The sequence below is a fragment of the Rutidosis leptorrhynchoides genome, chromosome 1, assembly GCF_046630445.1.
Source record: "Rutidosis leptorrhynchoides isolate AG116_Rl617_1_P2 chromosome 1, CSIRO_AGI_Rlap_v1, whole genome shotgun sequence".
In the NCBI taxonomy this organism is placed as follows: Eukaryota; Viridiplantae; Streptophyta; class Magnoliopsida; order Asterales; family Asteraceae; genus Rutidosis; species Rutidosis leptorrhynchoides.
The window spans coordinates 31,243,772-31,263,513 of NC_092333.1; the positions used below are offsets into that span (position 1 = coordinate 31,243,772).

The 19,742-nt window shown below is 33.3% G+C and overlaps 2 protein-coding genes across 2 annotated transcripts; one reads left to right on the top strand and one right to left on the bottom strand.

Moving 5' to 3' along the window:
* The first annotated feature begins 1,478 nt into the window (after positions 1–1,478).
* On the top strand, positions 1,479–13,490 carry LOC139858448 (GDSL esterase/lipase EXL3-like). Its single transcript, XM_071847300.1, has 5 exons — positions 1,479–1,792; positions 12,185–12,315; positions 12,429–12,662; positions 12,905–13,160; positions 13,279–13,490. Exons 1-5 carry the CDS (start codon positions 1,507–1,509, stop codon positions 13,467–13,469), a joined length of 1,098 nt encoding a protein of 365 aa, XP_071703401.1. The 5' UTR covers positions 1,479–1,506; the 3' UTR covers positions 13,470–13,490.
* A 274-nt stretch (positions 13,491–13,764) lies between these two features.
* Positions 13,765–18,291, bottom strand: LOC139858457 (CO(2)-response secreted protease-like). The gene is made up of 9 exons (XM_071847312.1): positions 18,048–18,291; positions 16,998–17,263; positions 16,719–16,830; positions 16,062–16,560; positions 15,853–15,959; positions 15,315–15,557; positions 15,054–15,168; positions 14,513–14,723; positions 13,765–14,413 (listed from the first exon to the last, which is right to left on the bottom strand). Exons 1-9 carry the CDS (start codon positions 18,203–18,205, stop codon positions 13,863–13,865), a joined length of 2,262 nt encoding a protein of 753 aa, XP_071703413.1. The 5' UTR covers positions 18,206–18,291; the 3' UTR covers positions 13,765–13,862.
* Between the last annotated feature and the right edge of the window lie 1,451 nt (positions 18,292–19,742).

Here is a 19,742-nt window from a genome sequence, read left to right on the forward strand (position 1 = left end):
TATTTATAATATATAATGAAACCTAATAAATCTGAAAACCTAACGGAACCAAGTCCACAATTAGGATGGACCACTAACCTATCTTCTAACACTCCCAAGCAGTCCGAACGATGGAATCGCGAAAGTTCGAAATGAAATAAAAAAATATGTATTGAATAAAGAAATAAAAGAAAGTTTTTTTCCCATTTGTTGCACTGAATACACTGATACTCGCTGATTTGGTTGCGTCTTGCTTGACTGCGTTTTCTTTTCGTAACGTCTTTTTTTCTACGTTGTGTTTGCTTTGCCTAAGGATTAAACATGAATTGAGCAGACAACTTTGTTGACAATACCAATGTTCTTCAATGTTACAAATTTTTTCTTTTTCTTTGAAAGACAATGAATTCATCTTCATTATTATTCAATACTCATAAGATATTTATAGTACATAATAAAATGCTAATAAACTTAGAAATCCTAACAAACCCAGACCACAATTGAGTTGGGCCAGTAACCTCTTTCTAACACCAAAACCTATTTCCTTCTATATATTTATCCATATTGTTATACTCCATATTATATGTCATATAATAATTATATAATAACATAAATGAGCCGTTCTAAAAAAATAACATAACATAAACCCCATAAAAAATCCTTATTTAAGAGAAAACCAGAAAACTTATAAATTTTGCAATAAATATTTTAGGCCAACAAAAGGTCTTAACGATCACGTGATAACTGATAACCCGATTTAACAACATACAACTAAGTAAAAATACTCTCATCCTCAGTAAGAGAGGTCCCAATGGTACCGTCCTCCACTCCGCTCAGCCTCTAGTCCAGGAGGACACCAATGGCAGCAATGCGTCCAACCTCTAGTCCAGGGTGCCACCCTCCACCTCGTCACTGTTTCAGTGCTTTTGTAACATTTTTGTGGACGGATGTGATGTTAAGAGTATTTGTAACTTCTGCTTTTAAACTTGTACAATCTTTAATTTTAAATAATATAAGTGGGTCCCAATTTATCTGAGGGAGTATGTCATAGTTGGTAGTGTTTAGTCTTCGGGTTAATCGTGGTGAGAAAGTGCTGATGTGGCGTTGATGTGGCGGTTAGTCCTGGAAGACTAAGACTAAACCATTGGGACCTCTCTAAGTAAAGTAAAAAAAAAAAAAAAAAACTAATCTGTTTATCTACTTTTTATCAATTAACCTAGTTTTTATATATAACATATATTCACCCACAAATATTACTCGTAATTAAATAAGTATTCATTGATGAATATCAATCAATTCTAAATATGTTTTTATTAATTAAATGACGCATATACAAGACAATGTATGTGAAAATTATATGTATTATGGTAGATAGTAGATATGATGTATGTATATGTAGAACGATAGCAAACTTCCGCTTCTTTGTCTACATAATAATTTCCATTTTCCCATTTTCCCATTTTCCATTATTCATATATATTTCCATTTTTGGTTCAGTGAGTTGTTTGGTTTACATATACGTTCCCATACATGATGCTGCCCCATATTTCTACTACACGTTCATCCTTTTCAACTTCACTCATTATCATCCTACTGATCTTTATACTGTCGCTCGGCGGTAGTACACGAGTGACATTGCCCAAAAATGTGCATGTGCCAGCAGTAATCGCATTTGGCGACTCGATAGTTGATCAAGGGGCTAACAATAATTTGAACACGATATTAAAAGCAAATTTTGCTCCCTATGGAAAAGATTTCGTGGCCGGACAACCATCTGGAAGATTTACAAATAATAAGACACCTGCAGACTTGATTGGTAAAACATCCATTTTTGACTTTTTTAATCACTTGATTCTTTCATCCATCTACTTGTTTTTAACCTCTATAAACAATTTTCAAAATATATATGGAGTACTTAGAGTTGTTAAATATGATACGTTTCTGAGTTGACGTTATAAATTATATACTTATATATGCATTATATATATATATGGGGCTTTTTTCTATATTTTATTTTATAATATAACCAGAGGTGGATCGGTTCTTTTATAAGCACTCTTTATGCTCATTGGGTGTAGGGGGAGCATTTTCTCTACTGTTGAGATGAAGAAACGTCTTATTTTGTATTCTAAGGATCTCACATCGTTGTATCTTACATTTGTGATATTAAATATTAGTTGTTGTTTCTAAATTAATACATTCCCAGCCTAATCTCTTAGAATCTGCTTATAATTTGTTAGGTGTATTTACTTATAATTTTAGTTATAACTAGAAAAATTCTGCCGCTCGTTGCTGCGATTGTGTTTGGATATATGTGGTTACTGTCTACTATACCTAATGGCCTGTGCAATTTTAACGTCTTATGAAAGTAATGTCGAGCGAGAGATGAGGGTAAAAATCGTGGAGAAAAAGGGGACAGAAGGGTTGGAGCTCAGGTCTTTTTCTTTATAAGCTTATGACGTTAGCAATTGCTAAAACTCATTGACATGATATAGTTAGTTTGAGTTGTTTAATATATGTGTGTATATACTATGAAAAGTAGCCCGAAATGATTAACGTTTTTTAAAAAGCGTTCGTTTCGATTGCAGTTAGTTTGAATTTTGTTCATAAAATTATTTTGAGTTTAATGGTGGTGGTGTTGGAAAATAACTCGCAACGAAGAGGAAGATAAGGTTCGGTGAAGATTTCGGTGGAGTTTGCAGGATTTAATTTAATTAAATAATTAATTTACATTTTATACTCCTAGATTTTATATTTTACACTCCAAAAAAGACAGTTTGGACATAGGTGGGGGGGGGGGGGGGGGGGGGGGGGGGGGTTTGTTAATATGAAAATATTGAGGGTAAGTTTGGTTGTCGTATGATGTGGGTGAGGGCCTTAGAGCACTAGTAACGGTTAGCCCTTGGCTCCGTCTTCCTATCACCCCAATATTAGCAATTAGCCATTGCTTAGCCCTTGATCACCTGTACTTCATTTTGTCGTTGGATAGCAAAATGGATCACGGAACACTTGTATTAATTTGTTGTACATTTTTCCTTATTACTTGTACCGGTAAAAAATTAATTAATTTAGTGGGTGTGGGGAAGTGTGTGATGAGTACGTTATGGTTGTTAGTATTTAGTGGTTGGTTAAGGATGGAAGAAGTTGTTGATGTGACGCTGATGTGACACTCCGTGATGCCATAACATTGTGTTATGGTTAAGAGTGGTCTTAAAATGATCGATTTTCCATGATATTTAGTATGTAAGGATAATAATAATTATAATAATTGGTAACTTTCATTAGTAAAAGGGAGGTGATTCTCACACACCACATTTTGATCCATGTATACTTTTGTCTCCTAAAATCACAGTTATGTCCCTAGAGAGTTGAACTTATATTATTATTAAAAATATAATTAAGGGTAAAATAAGTAATTCGGTGTATATGGATTAAAAATTAGTGTGTGAGAATTATTCTCTAAGTAAAAGTTTATGTACGAACGCCTTTAAGAATTTTCAGAAAGTAAATATTGTCACCAACTTATCGACGTGTATGGAAACTCAACCAATCAAATGGTAAGATCATAATTTATTGCATTCAATTCATGAAGCCACAAATTTGTATGTTTAGTTTTGGACCATCAACAGTGTATAGATATTTTAGAAAGTAAATAATTACTATATATAGATTTGTAAAAGGTCGGTTGCTCATTTGGAGAAGAAAACAAGAATATTTTTTTTGCCGTTTTACTCTGTATCATTACGAGCAGTTTCGTTATTTTTCTTTTTTCTTTTTAAATTGAGCTACTTATCATTTATTTTCAAAAGATGCCTAACATATGATTACCACGTCATGTTATTTTTTTGGGGATATCACACATTTTATGTGTTTTTCTAACCATAATATAAAAGGATTTTACGTTTTATATAATATGTAACTTTTACAATTACATATCACTTTTAATTTTTCTAAGGATAATCGTATTAAATATTATTAATGCGCATCAATAAGTAGTACATAGCGATTAACATTAAGTTTTGTTTTAGAGTTAATCTTTTGTTTAAGCATTTTAAATAACTAAATTATGTGTGTTTGAATTAATTTTTTTTTTTTTTTTTTAAAGGCAAGGTTAGTTGTTAGTTGTTAGTTGTTAGACTCGAACTTGGGTCTATTTATATATTATTAAGTTCCAAATAGTGTGTTTGAATTATTAAACTATAAAATTATATAAACATTAGTCATTTTTGAACTTGGGTATACTAATAAAATTAAGCATTTTATCAAAAATTATGTGTGTTTGAATTATTAAACTATAAAATGGTAACTCTTTTAAATGATTTTAACGTACATACATGACATATATATAAAGATTACTATTATAGTTAAATTATGTGTGTTTGAGTGGTTTAAATATAGAAAATTAAAATATGCGAACTTGTTAGGTTTAACTGGGTTAAAATGCATGCAGCGAAGCGCTCATAACCTATTAGTAGTACACTAAGGTTGTGTTTGATAATACTTGATGATTTAATGTTGAATGATTCATAATCTGAATGATTCAATAGTTTTGAATGAAGTTGGTTCTGAATGACAATAACATGTTTGATAATCATATTGAATGAATAATACGAATGGTGTAAATTACTTTATTAATATAAATAATACGAATGGTCTAAATCATATTGAATGAAGTTGGTTTAATAAGTAATTTTGATATAATTCGAAGAGAATATTACATAAATTTAGGTGCTTAATGGTTATGAGAGTACTTCAGCTCTGAATGGTCCATTACTTAATACTTAATCATTCAGCAACATATGTCATTCAGAGGCTAGAAACGAACGTGTTAAATGTTAAATGGTTTAGCATTCAACGGTAAACCATTACTTTAAGAGGTAATCAAACACTCCAAAATTCTTATTTACTTAGAGGTCTTCTAACACTTTTCGAAAAAAATAGGTCTTCTAATTGTTTTATGCCCTCACTCTCCGTGCTCACAAGGGCACTATTGGCAGCGACCTGTTCTCAACCCGCCCTCACCATTTCGTGATCCACACCGTGATAATTTTGCATGTTTGAGCATAAATGTATTATATATTTGTTTGTACTTTTAGCTATAATAATACTAGGGGTGTGCATGGTAAAGAAAAAATAGAAAAAAAAAAGTAACTTGAAGGCCGGACTGAATCAGACTAGAGGAGAGCATGTCAAAGGAGTTTTGAGACTGACCGAACTCAAATAAATCAAAAATTGGACCAGACCGAATGTTAAATATACATTCTTTGTCATTAACATATCATTTTTTATGTGTTGTTAATGTTATAATTCAGTAGGCTTATAACTACCTTTAGTGGTTTGATTCTTGATGTTATAATTCAGTAGGCTTATAACTACCTTTAGTGGTTTGATTCTTGATGTTATAATTCAGTAGGCTTATAACTACCTTTAGTGATTTGATTCTTGATTTAGAATACTAATAATGAAGTGTAAGAACAAAGATGATAATGGAGAGAAAGAAAGAAACACTTTGTAAGTGTGAGAAATGGTGCAAGTTTAATGCTTGCATTCATGAGTATTTATAGCCTAAAATCTCAATATAAAAATACATACTTTGTGTACCAAAATTGACTATATGTATACACCAAAATTGACTATCCATATCTATATTATTATTATTATTATAACACTCCCCCTTGGATAGCAATTTTATTTTGTTGAAGATCAACTATAAATTACTGCCTCGTTAAAAACCTTGCTAAAGAAAACCCAGTGGGAAAAAACTTTAGCTAAGGGAAAAAGAGTGCAGCATGGAGTTGACTCCCCCTCAAGTAGACATCGCTTCAGCTGTTACATCTTTTGAACATGTCTCATGCCAATGTTATGAACGTGTGTTCTGAAAATAGCAGTTGGAAGTGCTTTCGTGAAAAGATCAGCAGAGTTTTTGCTAGATTGCACATATCTCATTTCAATCTGGTTGTCCTTAATGAGATTTTGAGTGTATGAGAAGAATCTAGGTGGTATGTGTTTTGTTCGGTCACTTTTGATATACCCTTCTTTCATCTGTGCTATGCAAGCTGCATTATCTTCATAGATAGTTGTTGGACTTTTATCGCGTTCTAGTCCACAAGAATCAGTAATGAGTTGTGTCATTGATCTCAACCAAAAACATTCTCGAGTAGCTTCATGTAATGCAATCACTTCGGCATGATTTGACGATGTAGCAACAAGTGTTTGTTTTTGAGAACGCCATGATATTGCAGTACCTCCATTTAGGAATACATATCCAGTTTGAGATTTAGCTTTATGTGGATCAGATAAATAACCTGCATCTGCATAACCAACCAAATCTTGTTTTGATTCGTTAGAATAAAATAATCCTAAATCAGTAGTTCCTCGAAGGTATCGAAATATGTGTTTGATCCCATTCCAGTGTCTTTTGGTAGGAGCAGAGCTGAACCTTGCCAACAAATTAACTGCAAAAGAAATGTCAGGTCTTGTACAATTTGTAAGATACATAAGAGCTCCAATTGCACTAAGATATGGTACTTCTGGTCCAAGAATGTCTTCTTGATCTTCACATGGACGAAATGGATCAGCTTCAACATTGAGTGATCTAACAACCATAGGAGTACTTAATGGTTTTGCCTTGTCCATATTGAAACGTTTCAAAATCTTTTCAGTATATGTTGTTTGATGTACAAGTAAACCATTAGGCATATGCTCAATTTGTAAACCAAGGCAATACTTGGTTTTTCCGAGATTTTTCATTTCAAATTCTTTCTTTAGAAGTTGAATGGCTTCATGGATCTCTTTATTTGTACCTATGATGTTAAGATCATCAACATAAACAGCTATGATCACATATCCGGATGTTGTTTTCTTAATGAAAACACAAGGGCAAGTAAGATTATTTGTATACCCTTTGCTTATCAAGTAATCACTTAATCGGTTATACCACATACGTCCCGATTGTTTTAACCCATATAAAGATCTTTGTAATTTAATCGAATACATTTCTTTGGGTTTTGCATTTGATGCTTCTGGTACCTTAAATCCTTCAGGTATCTTCATATATATATCACTATCAAGTGATCCATATAGATAAGCAGTCACAACATCCATGAGATGCATTTCTAAATTTTTAGAAACTGCCAGACTGATTAAGTACCTAAAAGTAATTGCATCCATAACAGGAGAATAAGTTTCTTCATAATCAATTCCCGGTCTTTGAGAAAAACCTTGAGCTACAAGTCTAGCTTTATACCTTGTAACTTCATTTTTCTCATTTCTTTTTCGGACAAAAATCCATCTGTATCCTACAGGTTTCACATCTTTAGGAGTGAGAATGATGGATCCGAAAACTTTTCTTTTATTGAGTGATTCTAATTCAGCTCGTATTGCTTCTTTCCATTGAGCCCAATCATGTCTATTTTGACATTCAACCATAGATGTTGGTTCTGGATCATCATCATTATTCATGATGTCATATGCAACATTAAATGAAAATTTCTCATCAAGATTTTTCATTTCATTTCGGTTCCATAATATTTTTGAATATGCATAATTGATTGCAATTTCTGTATTGACATCATCAATCTCCTCTGCAGTAGGAGTACTGATTTGTGGTTCTTCTTGAACACTTTCTTTTACTTCATTATCAGCTGATTTTCTTTTTCGAGGATTTTTATCCTTTAAACCGATTGGTCTTCCACGTTTCTGACGTGGCAAAGATTCATGAGTGACGTTATTGCCAGCTTTTGGAATTTCAATTCGAGCTGGAGTATTTACTGCTGGTATATATGATTTTGTCACCGTTTTTGTATCTGTAAATGCATCAGGCAATTGATTTGCAAGTTCTTGTATATGCATTATCTTTTGAACTTCTGTCTCGCATTCTTTTGTGCGAGGATCAAGATACTTTAATTGAGGTTCACACCATGAAACATCATTTTCTTTATTTTTCATTTCTCCCCCTAATCTAGGGAACAATGTTTCATTAAAATGACAATCAGCAAAACGTGCTGTAAAAACGTCACCTGTCATAGGTTCAATATACCTTAATATTGAAGATGTTTCATATCCAACATATATTCCCAACCTCCTTTGAGGACCCATTTTTGTACGTTGTGGTGTCGCAATTGGAACATACACTGCACAACCAAATGTTCTAAGATGGGAAATATTTGGCTCTTGACCAAAAGCAAGTTGTAGGGGGGAATATTTATGACTTGCACTTGGTCTGATGCGAATCAATGCAGCAGCATGTAAAATTGCATGACCCCATATAGATACAGGGAGTTTTGTTCTCATTATCAATGGTCTAGCGATTAACTGTAAACGTTTAATCAATGACTCGGCTAAACCATTTTGTGTATGCACATGAGCAACAGAATGTTCAACAACAATTCCTATAGACATGCAATAGTCATTAAATGCTTGAGATGTAAATTCACCAGCATTATCAAGTCTCACCCTTTTAATGGTGTAATCAGGAAAATGAGCTCTCAATTTAATAATTTGGGCAAGAAATTTTGCAAATGCCACATTACGGCTTGATAACAGACAAACATGAGACCATCTGCTAGATGCGTCTATTAGAACCATGAAATATCTAAATGGTCCACATGGTGGATGAATTGGTCCACATATATCACCTTGAATTCTTTCAAGAAACATTGGTGATTCTTTCTCAACCTTAAGTGGTGAGGGTCTAGTTATCAATTTTCCAAGAGAGCAAGATGTACATGGAACCATTGTATCATGATGGATTTTTCTATCCTTTAGTGGATGTCCATGAGTACATTCAATAATCCTTTTCATCATTGTTGATCCTGGATGGCCTAATCTGTTATGCCATAAACTGAATACACCAGGATCAATATATTTTTTCGTTAACTACCATATGTATTTCTGGTACATTTATATGTGTATAATGTAATCCAGAACTAAGTCTTGGCAGTTTTTCAACCACATGACTCTTGTCAGTGATACTTAAATATTTCTCATTTTCTGTTGTCACTGACTGATAATCATACCCGTTAAGGTATATGTCGGAGAAACTCAATAAATTTCTGCTTGACTTGGGAGAAAATAAGGCATCATTTATTAAAAATTTTGTACCATTTGGTAGTATGAAATTTGCCTTTCCTATCCCTTTTATCAAGTTAGCAGGTCCTGATATTGTATGTATAGTTCCTTCCGTTGGTTTTAGATCAATAAAATATTTCTCGGATTTAAGTATAGTGTGTGTAGTTCCACTGTCTGCTATACAGAGATCTCCACCACTTGATTGATGTTGTATTCCAGCAAAATTCATATTGAACTTCATATATAAGAAATAAATAGTGAGTACATTAATATTACACAATATTTTAAACGCAAATAGATAGTACTGAAACATTTAGCAAACATAATGACAAAGACAGACGATATTAAATCGTTTATTTTTCAAAAGACACACAACTTAAACATTCAAGAAATCTTCATATAAATCAGATGGTTTCTCAGTGACTGTTGGATCAATATTATCCACAAAATTTACTTCCTTTTCTTTACCTTTCAGCGAATCCTGATACATCTTAACAAGATGTTTAGATGTTCGGCAAGTATTAGCCCAGTGGCCCATTCTACCACATCTGTAGCAAGATTCTTCAGAATTTTTAGAAGAATTTTCTTCAACATCTTGTTTAATGGGCTTGTTTTGTGGTTGATATTTATATTTTCGTGGATTACTATTTCTTTGACCACCACGGCCACGACCACGACCACGTCCACGCCCATTACCATTACCATAAGGATGGTTTCTACCATAGTTATGGCTTTTGGCATGATGATGGTGATGGTTATTATAACCACGACCTTGCCCGCGTCCTTGTCCCTGTTTATAATTATTTGCAGTATTTGCTTCAGGGATTGCAAGTGTACCAGTAGGACGGGATTGCTGATTTTTCATTAATAGCTCATCATTTTGCTCTGCAACTAAGAGATATGAATTAAGTTCAGGATATGTTTTGAACTTTAGCATTCTCAAATTTCTTTGCACTGTGATGTTTGCAGCATTCATTGTGGAGAAAGTTTTCTCCATCATGTCTGCATCACTAATTTCATGTCCACAGAATTTAAGTTGTGAACATGTATTATACAGAGCTGAGCTGTATTCATTTACTTTCTTAAAGTCTTGGAACCTTAATGTTCTCCATTGTTCCATTGCAGCTGGAAGTAAAATTTCTCTTTGATTATTGAATCTGCTTTTGAGACCTTCCCATAAAACATGGGGATCTTCTACAGTCACATAATTATTTTGTAAGCATTCATCAATATGTTGATGAATAAAGCAACATGCCGTAGCTTGTTCTTTTTCAGAACAAGTGTTGTTTTCATTTATGGTTTCAAGAATGCCCATTGATTTAAGATGCATTTTTACTTTTATAACCCATGGCATGTAGTTGTTTCCAGTTGATTCTAAAGGAGTAAATTTAAGCTTTTCCAGATTCGACATTTTCTATTATCAAAAATTAAAACAAACATCATGATAAATTAGAGTATAAGTATATAAACATTAAACATAAATTTAATATAACATAAATGATAAGTAGGTGACAGTGTCGACCATGTGTAAGCAATCATAAATAAATGTTATATAACAAAAATATAAATATTAGTAAACATAAATGAAAATTTGGCGACAGTGTCGACCATATATTTTTCCAGGTGGTATAACCGACCTATATCATTCTGGTGGTATAACCGACCATATATCATTTTGGTGGTATAACCGACCATATATCATTTTGGTGGTATAACCGACCATATATCATTTTGGTGGCAGAGCCAACCATATTTAGTATTAAGATTATCGTGCTGATAACGTGTTATAATTCAGTAGGCTTATAACTACCTTTAGTGGTTTGATTCTTGATGTTATAATTCAGTAGGCTTATAACTACCTTTAGTGGTTTGATTCTTGATGTTATAATTCAGTAGGCTTATAACTACCTTTAGTGATTTGATTCTTGATTTAGAATACTAATAATGAAGTGTAAGAACAAAGATGATAATGGAGAGAAAGAAAGAAACACTTTGTAAGTGTGAGAAATGGTGCAAGTTTAATGCTTGCATTCATGAGTATTTATAGCCTAAAATCTCAATATAAAAATACATACTTTGTGTACCAAAATTGACTATATGTATACACCAAAATTGACTATCCATATCTATATTATTATTATTATTATAACAGTTAAGTCTTAATGTTATTTTAAGATGTGTTTGTGTTTGATACTATATAATAAAATGATTAACGTAGAATTTATATTCCACTTAACTTTTTGCAATAGTAATTAAATATTATTTAAATAATATTATCATAATTGTGAAGTTTCGGCATATATTTTTTATACTTTTGAAATAGAATAATTACATTATATTATATATTATATTATTTAAATAATATTATTATTTCTGAAGTTGATTGTAACTAAAAATTGATTGCCTACAACATATATATGACCTTATAATACCAAATAAAATACTACTCATTATTATATAATAAGTTGGTATATAATCAGTTTGTTATAAAACAATCAAATATATAATAAGTATTTCTTCAGTCCCATATTAATAGTCATGTTTTGACTTTAGAAGCTTTTTCATTTCAACTTTAACTTTAAATTATTTTATTATGTGTTATATAATATTTGATGAATACTATACTGATAAAAAATATTCAAAAACTAATTTATCGATATAAATTTTATCGAATAATAATTAATATATAAAAATATTTAAAATCAAAGTTGGAAAGAAAAAAAACGTCCAAAATCAAAAACATGATTACTTATGTCTCTTTTTTTGGCTTTAGCGCCTTGGTAGCTAGCCTCTAATAAAATTTTAGCCGTTAAAAAAATACAAGTATTATTAAAATACTACTTGTAAATTAGTACTTTATTTAACTAATGTATTGGATCCCAGTTCTTTTGAGGCTAGATATGATGGTTCATACTTGAGAGTAATTATGTCTTTATTATGTTTCGGTGAGGAAGTGTGCTGATGTGATAGTCTATCTTATAGAAGAAGTGTTTAATGGTTGTGAGTGGTCTTAGTTACAGTGTAATTTATGCCTTTCAAAAAAAAAAGAAGGCCATTAATTTGGCTGTAGCAAGATAATCCTTTAGTGAATATTCTTGATATGAGCATATATTTATATATTTATCTTTTGATTTTTCAGTTGAAGAGTTAGGAATTAAAGACATTTTGCCAGCATACCTTGATCCTTCCATTAATGATAAAGAACTTTTAACTGGTGTAAGTTTTGCTTCTGGTGGCTCAGGATATGACCCTGAAACTTCCAAGATTGTGGTAATTAACTAACTCAACTAAATTAACTTACCATCAATCATTGTTTTCATATACGATATACACAAGTTTGTCCGTTGATTAATCTAATTTCAAGCCTAATCTTTTTATATCAGTCTGTTTTGTCATTCGAGGACCAGCTAAAACAATTCAAAGAATACATCGAAAAACTCGAGCATATGGTTGGAGAAGAAAAAACACAATACATATTAGCAAATAGCATATTCTTAGTAGTCGCGGGTAGCGATGATCTTGCAAACACTTACTTCATTATTGGCATTCGAAAATTACAATACGATATCCCATCTTATGCTGATCTCATGGTATCATCCGGTTCCAATTTCATACAGGTATACAATACAAGAGTTATTAAGTTCAAACCTTGTTAGCATTATATGTTGATATGTTAGGATGGCCAGAGAAAAGGGTCGGAAATGGTTACGGAATAACCCGGTTAGGCAGTGTACAAGTATAAATATTCCTATCACCCGGTAGCCTGAACAAGAAAAAATTTATATGTAGTTTATTTGTTTACACTTTTGTTCCCACATGTTATGTTTTTAGTTTTATTAATTTAATTCGTACATTATAGGAAATATACAAACTTGGAGCAAGAAGGATAGCAGTTTTTGGTGCACCCCCGATCGGGTGTTTGCCATCACAAAGAACCCTTGCTGGTGGTGTGGCTAGAATGTGTAAAGATGAGTACAACGAAGCGGCACAAATATATAACAGCAAGTTGCAACCACAACTTGAATACCTAAATAGCACTCTTGCAGAATCAAGGATTGTTTATGTTGACATATATAATCCCTTGCTTGATATTATCAAACACCCTAAAAATTATGGTATGGTACTAGAGACTTATATAAGTTATAAGACTTATATAACTTTAATTGTTTGTACATTATTTAAGTTGTATATATATGTATATATATGTATGTAATATGTTTACTTATGTTTCAGGATTTGAAGTTGTGGATAAAGGTTGTTGTGGTACAGGGAACATAGAGGTTGCCATTTTATGTAACAACTTGTTGCCAACATGTTCTGATGATTCAAAGTACCTTTTTTGGGACAGTTATCACCCTACAAACAGGGGATATAGCATCCTCATAAATCAAATTCTAGGGAAGTATATTAATGATTTCTTTTAATTATTGTTATAAAATTTTTTTTTTTTTTTTTTTTTTTTTTTTTTTTTTTTTTTTTTGAATTGTAATGTAATAACTAATAAGCTAACTTCTTAATGCGTGAAAGAAGTTCGTACTTATGTTTTTATTATTCTGATTCTTGTTACTCATGTAATTCCATTTAAGTTCCTGTATCCTTTGTTCTAGTTTCGATCCATAAATCATTCAAATAGATACATACAGATTCATTCAATATAAACTTATAAACCAATCTAAATTATGATCAATCTTGGTAGAACAACAAGTTTCTAATCGAGGATCATTGCATAACTAGACGATGAAATGTATCGCGATTAGCCGATACAAGTAAGCTACATTTATTATACGAACACATTCAACATTCTGCAAAAATGTGTTCTACCTGCTGGTCACAACAAATGGACTCCTCACTCTATACTTACCGTTCGACCACGTAATCGCCCCAAAATTATCTCCACTCAATTTACCTTCAGAAGAAAATTTCACTTCAAAAGTTAACTTTTTATTGTTTTCTGTAAATTCAAGTGTATTCGGTACAACTTTAACATCCAACCCATTTGGAGCTTCAACTGATGCAGTATAAGTTGTATCGCCACTTTCAACGTTTGTCGCTGTTCTTTTTACTTTACTTTGTGTCCCATTAAATCTGGATATTGCTATTGATGGGTAGTTCATATTGGAAATTGGATTTTCGGTAGACTTAGTTGGACAAGTGAAATCAGGTGGAACGGTAGATGAGATTCGTTTGATTGTAGCAACACTGTAGCCTATGTTACAAAGAAAATGTAGATAATGAATTGTTTCTGTTTCGTAAACAAGGCCTGGTTGTAACGGACTTGATGATACTTCTCCTGCACCGAAATCGTATGGAGTAGCGATTGATCCAGAATTTGTTGTTATCGGCTTCTTCATGTTGTTTGTTTGAGTTGCTAACAATTGCATGTTTTAGTAAGTTTAATGAAATTGGTCTATAAAAGGGGTTTTATTTTTTTATTATTATTTTTGTGTGTGTGTGCGAAGTTTCAAACCTGTTGTCATGATTGCTGATCTGATTGCTGATGGGCTCCAGTTAGGGTTCTGGGCTTTGATCATGGCTGCAAGGCCCGAAACGTGAGGGCAGGCCATCGAAGTTCCGGAAAGTATAAAAAATTGTGGAGAATTTTTGCCCGCGAGTTTTACAACCGAGTCATTATCTGGCCATGAAGCAAGAATGGCCACCCCTGGTGCCGCTACGTCGGGCTGCAAGGTATTTTGGTCATAAAAAAAAAGTCATTTTAATTGAGCCACGCATTTTCAGTCAGTTAACATATTCAGTGGTTGCATGATAATATTTTCAGCCCGTTAACATACATCTTAAAATTTATTTTTACACATTAACTTTCATTTTAACTTTTATCATTCAACCACTAAATGTTAACAGGCTGAAAACGTGTGGCTCATAATTGCTTATCGGCTTGTCCCAAAAACGGTGCTTACCGCAGGATCCTTCTAATATACCGAGTGTGTGTGCGCGTGTGTAACAGTTTAGGTGATACTTGATATTGTGCATAACAGAAAAATAGAACTTGCCTTAAGTAGGTCTCGTGTAGCATATGAAGGGCCCCTAGATGAAAAATAGGCAACTACAGGTGCTGGCTTATATTGTGTCACTGTTACAGTTGGTTGAATAGTTGCCTTAGGTTTCCTTGACATATTCACTCAAAATGGTTAGTTATGAATTGCAGGGTCCGCAGTTCACAAACACAAATCAATACCAGATAAGAAGAATGAAAAAATATGGTTCATTTTGTTGAGTTTAAATTAAAAGCACTGCATATTTTTACTATTTACCTTGTGGTGCTGACATAAGAAATGATGTTATGTCCATCTTTGCGGTTAACTGTTGCCATTGGAAATGATCCGGTGGCAGAAGCCACTGCTCTCGAATCATCATTGATGAAAATCATCCCGAGTGCACCAAGTTTCTTGATAGATGATACCTTTAATTTTGCGGTGTATATTCCGTCTCTATTCTCACAAAGAATAATGTTTCCTTTAACTTTGTCTTGGTCTAACGCACGTGGTATGCAGTTTCTGAAGAACTCTAGTTTTATTAACTAAGCAAATTGAAAGCATATAACTAAAGGTGGCAATTTCAATCTATTTACTTATTAATGAATTAACATATTTTGTTGTAATCATATTTAACACACAAAATGTATATAAACAGAACTTATGAAGTTTTTTGGATGTGCAAGTGATTTGGTCTCAACCTGACCTATACGAAAGTTACCCTTTTTAACAAGTTACACAACCAGCTCAACCCACCCATTTTGCCACCATTACATAGACTATGAAAACACCATTGAGACAGTTGTTTATAGATTACTTTGCGTCACTTTCGTCATAATAGGACGAATTTCTCAGAACTGCGCTTCCATATAGCAATGGGTATACTGGAGATCTTTGTAACTCGCCGAAGTTTATGCCTCCACCCTTAAATATCAGATAAATACATATGTGAGTATTGAAGATAAATACAGTACATAAACTATTGGTAGGAATTTTTAATTTTTCTTTTTTTAAAAAATTACTAACCTTTATGACTGTTTTGTCACCCAAGGTAATATCAGCCTGAAAATCACGGTCAATAGAAGTAGCAGCGACCGTTAATATCCAGGGTGCAACGTTAACAACCGATTCCCTTCGGGGCCCCGAATTACCCGCCGAACAAACGACCGTTATCCCCTTTTCTTCAGCATGAAACGATCCAATTGCAATCGGATCTCTCTGAAAATTTGGTCCGTATCCTGCAGTTGACCCGAGAGATAAAGATAATACATCTACACCATCTGCAACTGCATCATCAAATGCAGCCAATATATTCGATCCAGAACACCCTCTAATTCCACACACACGGTACACTGCGATTCTTGAACCGGGAAAACCGCCCTTTGCGGACCCCATTGCGAGCCCGTAATACGATGCGTTAGGTACGGTGTTGCCAGCAGCTGTTGATGCAACGTGGGTCCCGTGGCCACTTCTATCCCTTGCGGAACTGTAATCACCCGCGTAATATCGCGCTCCAATTAGTTTCCTGCGCGTACAAAAAAATATTGTAGCTGGTTTATGTAGAGGTGGCAAATTGGGTGGGTCGGGAGGGAATGGTAAACATGTCCTGAGTTCTAATGTTTATATTAATAACTAGTTTGTGGAATATGATTAACAACTATGTTAAATGGCAGTTTAAGTTACCGATTACAGCTTTTGGCTGTGAAATCTTCACTTTTCATGCAAGTTCCTTTCCACTTCTTTGGTATAGGACCAAAACCGTCGTCATCGAAACTTTTAGACTCCGGCCAAATACCTGAATAAATAGAGATCCAATTCACAGTAGATGAACTTAATTGTTTGGGTTATTTAGGATGATAAAGAATGTATTACTAGTACTTTCATGATAATAATATGTAATAGATTATGTTGATTTTAAAATTTGATGACAATGTTAACTGTATAACTGTTTTGGGTAACAACCTGTGTCCATAACACCTATGACGACATCAGAAGCTTCATTTGAATTCGAAACGTTGTACGCAGCGCGTGTTGGGATATCAGTTTCTACTAGAGTTTGGTATTTCAGAAAATCCCATGAACGCGTTGTGTGTAGTTGCAAGATAGGATCTGGAAATACCGAAACTACCCCTGGTTTTTGTGCAATATCTTGTGCATCTTTTTCAGTCAAATGTGCTGCAAATCCTAAAAAGCTGTTTTGGTAGTTGTGCACAACTGGATTCGTTTCCCTAAAGTATGATATTGTTAATTGCTACCATACTCGCAAAAGCATGAATAGATGATATATACTTCGAGTTAGCATAACTCCGTGATATGATTTAAGTACTATAGAGGTGGCGATTTTGACCCATTTACTCCTGATAAAGTCAATCCAGGCGATACAAAATGTCCAATATATCAAATTGGGGTCCTCAAAATAATCTAACAGGAAGTGGGTCAAACGATTCGAGATGATAAATACACGTTTCGAATCCAAACCTGTCTTGACTTATACCAAAAAGTACAAGTTTTTACCCATACCCAATTTGACTAGTTATCAGACCCACCCAATTAGCAACCTTCAGTACTAAAAGGATCAAGCATGCTGAAAGAATCTATAACCGTCATGTAACATTTTCATCCTTAAACAATTTTGTTATACAGTATTTGAAGATGACTTTGAGTAGATGTGCAAATGTTAGGGTTTGGACTGTTCAAAAAAAAAAAATTTACGGGTTTGGCAAGTTGGGTAACAGGTAAATTTAGTTGGGTTAACTTCCCCATACTTTTTATTCAAATGGATGTTTTGAAATTTTAACTATACTTTGTGTGACTTTCGACCCATTTGACTAACTTGACCCATTTAGTGTTTGTTGAGTTCTAAACTTAACCAACTGGACCTGCTGGTTATGATATAAAACCAGAATCAGATTATAAGTAAGTCAATTGGTCGAACTTGCATCCTTCAACTGTGTTGGCAGTGAAAATGCAACGCGCGAAATAAATATAAATAACACCGTTATTTTATGTTACCTTTGAAGTAAAGAAGTGAGAATGTTGTTCTTTGTTGAGGTAGCAGCATTACCCATATACACAATATAAACACCATTATTTTCTTCTTCACCTGCCTTATTTCCTCTTAATAAACATATTAGAAAAATCAAGCTACACAAAACATAGAGACCTTTCATTGTTTTTGCAAATATAACACACACTTGCTTATCAATGGCATACACACACTTATATTTATATATAGTATCAACTGACCAAACAGACTTCGTGTAGAAGAACGAACATGGTTTGGTTATGAGCTCAGTCGAGTGTGATGGTAATTTGTAACAGTTAGTTTATACATAAACAATATACTTCTATTAAAGTTATGGTTAGGCAATATATACGAAGTGTGATGGTAATTTGTAACAGTAATTTTGTTTTCTTCACGTTAGGAAACCAAACAATGTAGACATTATTGACAAACGTACATTAATGTAACTGAAATGGCCATTTTACAAAAATAGAGTTCATTTGCCTTTAAATACATAATTTATCACTACGAATAGTAACTTTTGCTTTTTTGGTTGTCTTACTTTATGCATATGTTATTGTACATTGCTTAATATGTATGTCTTGTAATTCATAGTCTCTTTGATGATTCTGGTACACTTCCATGTCTTACTTTTTTCACTTTCTTAATTTAAGTTCATGGGGCAAGGCAAAGTGATTTACTTTGATAATTCTACTTTATGCATGCTTTAAGGTTTCTAACATAAACCCTTTTTGTTCTTGTTAGAGTAGTTGATAGATTGTAAGAGATGGTTGCTTGAATGCTTAGATGTTTAAAACTTGAGTATTAATTGTAAACTATGAAATTGTTGTAAGGATATTAGGACCCAAAACAACGTAAGTGATTCAACAAGATCACTCACCGATAGTAATTCTACAAGATTACTAACCCACTTAATGAACGAAAGATTATAAATGCAAGAAATGTAAATCGACACAAGAGATAACGTGGTTATATGCAATCGTTGTGATTGCTTTAGTCCACGGACCAACTAGAGAATGTATTTACTGAATATTTGTGGTGTGTTTACAATGAGTTACAAAAGGGTCTATTTATAGAATGGTTTAAGGAGTAAGCTAAAAACAATTCCTTGAAGCTTCATGTGAGTTTCCTGACAGCTTCATGGAAGCTACATGTGAGTTTCCTGACAGCTTCGTGGAAGCTACATGTGAATTTCCTCACAACTTCGTGGAGGCTACATGTTAGTTTCCTAACAACTTCGTGGAAGCTTCGTGTGAGTTTCCTGGAATCTTCCCTCTAATTGTTTAAAGTTCTCCATATCTCCAACAATCTCCCACTTGGAGACTTTGAACAAACCCAACCTTCGTCAACCCAAAATATCAACGATCTAACCAAGAACGTTAAACCACCATTATACCGCCAAACTTCATTTGGGACACGCACACTCAACACATACTTCGGATGAGCAGACTTTCGATACAAGGTCTTCAACACTACTTGTTAGAATTGAAACATTAACTCTCTAATTCTCTAGTTGGGGTATTCTCTCATCAATTCATTAGAAGACCAATTGAGGTAATGCAAAACCTCAATTTCTCTGTCGTAACAACCTTAGTAAACATATCAGCAGGATTCTTCGTACCAAGGATTTTCTCCAATAATAAAGTACCATCATTTATATGTTGTCGAATAAAATGATACCG

Coding starts and splice junctions, on each gene's coding strand:
- LOC139858457 (XM_071847312.1), bottom strand. CDS start 18,205: ATGAAAGGTCTCTATGTTTTGTGTAGCTTGATTTTTCTAATATGTTTA. Junction 16,561..16,718: donor ACAGCCAAAAGCTGTAATCG/GTAACTTAAACT, acceptor TTGTACGCGCAG/GAAACTAATTGGAGCGCGAT. Junction 15,960..16,061: donor GTGACAAAACAGTCATAAAG/GTTAGTAATTTT, acceptor CTGATATTTAAG/GGTGGAGGCATAAACTTCGG.
- LOC139858448 (XM_071847300.1), top strand. CDS start 1,507: ATGATGCTGCCCCATATTTCTACTACACGTTCATCCTTTTCAACTTCA. Junction 1,793..12,184: donor GACACCTGCAGACTTGATTG/GTAAAACATCCA, acceptor TTGATTTTTCAG/TTGAAGAGTTAGGAATTAAA. Junction 12,663..12,904: donor CCGGTTCCAATTTCATACAG/GTATACAATACA, acceptor CGTACATTATAG/GAAATATACAAACTTGGAGC.